General features: G+C 67.5%; 1 protein-coding gene across 1 annotated transcript in view; it reads left to right on the forward strand.

The window, feature by feature from the left end:
• Nucleotides 1–449: 449 nt before the first annotated feature.
• The window catches only part of AURANDRAFT_68985 (hypothetical protein), a gene marked incomplete at both ends in the record, with an annotated part of 3,788 nt that continues 2,958 nt past the window's right edge, over nt 450–1,279 (forward strand). Inside the window, one exon of the mRNA XM_009044727.1 lies at nt 450–857. Within this exon, the coding sequence (XP_009042975.1) occupies nt 450–857 (408 nt within the window). The remainder of the gene's footprint in view (nt 858–1,279) is intronic.

Genomic DNA, 1,279 nt, shown 5'->3' on the forward strand with positions numbered 1-1,279 from the left:
GGTTGAAGCCCAAATTGAAGCGGCGTTTAACACTGCATACAGGGTGGATTTTACCTCATCAACACGTGTGTTGACATGCCCGGATCATCCTGATTACAAAAAAGACCGGTGGTGCCGTCGCCTCTTGTAAGCTTGCGATGAGCGCGCCCGTCGTCACACAGCGGAAGCGACGCTCCCGAGGCGACCTGGGTCCATCGGCACACGAATTGCGCTACGCGGAACCGACGCTGAACGGCGACGGCTGCTATTTGGACGGTTCTCTCGCGCGCGACGAGGGCGACGTCCGCGACGCTTTGAACCGCTCAAAGCGCGCGGCGAAGGCCTCCGCGGCGTCGCACCCCGCCTCGGCGCCCCGCGTCAGCCTGGAGCTGCCGCCGCGGCCGAACTTTAACGAGCTGGGCGACGGGGAGGCCGCGCGCCGCCGCGAGGCGATCGCGTACTTCTACCGCATGATCGGCGCGCCGGACGAGGAGACCTGGGACGGCCCCCGCGGCTGGGCGGTGTGGGTCAGGAAGCAGATGAACATGTCGCCCGAGTCGACGCGCTGCGTGAAGGAGGTGTTCCGGCAGCTGCGCGACGCCGACTCGCAGGGCGTCCTCTACGACCCGCGCGCCTGCGACCTGCTCGCGGGCGCGGCGCCCCTCATCGTCGAGGACTCCATGGAGGCGACCATCGTCTGCAACGCGGTGCAGCAGGGCGTGAGCCTGGGCCAGGCGACGGTGCTCGTGAACGTCGCCCGGGGCAAGGCCGTGCCGGAGCGCGCGCCCTTGAGCTACAGCGCCGTCCAGGGCTACTGCGCGCGGTCGGACGTCGTCGACGTCGCGAAGCGCGGGACGAAGAAGAGCGGGAGCCTCGACGTGAACTCGCCAGGAGTCCTGGGACACCCTCGATTTGCGGCTCGCTCGCGGTTTCGCGCGCGTTCCGCGCTCGTTCCGTGGCCGGTGTTTTTGCAGAAGAACGTCGAGGTAGTGGCGATCCATTAAATTGGAGCTAGGTTCTGGACCGAAAGGTGCTGTCCAATGCTTAAAAGCGTCCAATTCGGTGACGCGCGCGCGGACGGACCACACGCCCCGTGCGGGACTCGTTCGTCGTCTCGGGCTGCCTCCAGCGAGTCGGCGCGGCGGACTGCGGTCGCCGCGCGGCGCCCGGGCGGTCGAGCCGTCCTCACGGGACCCGAGCGCGGGCACAATTTGACCGGCGGCGAGCACGATCTTGCGCTGGAACACCGACAGCCTCTCAGGCGCCGATTTCAGCGAGATGCTGCCGACCGCCGATTTCG

The sequence above is a fragment of the Aureococcus anophagefferens genome, assembly GCF_000186865.1.
Source record: "Aureococcus anophagefferens unplaced genomic scaffold AURANscaffold_745, whole genome shotgun sequence".
NCBI lineage: Eukaryota > Pelagophyceae > Pelagomonadales > Pelagomonadaceae > Aureococcus > Aureococcus anophagefferens.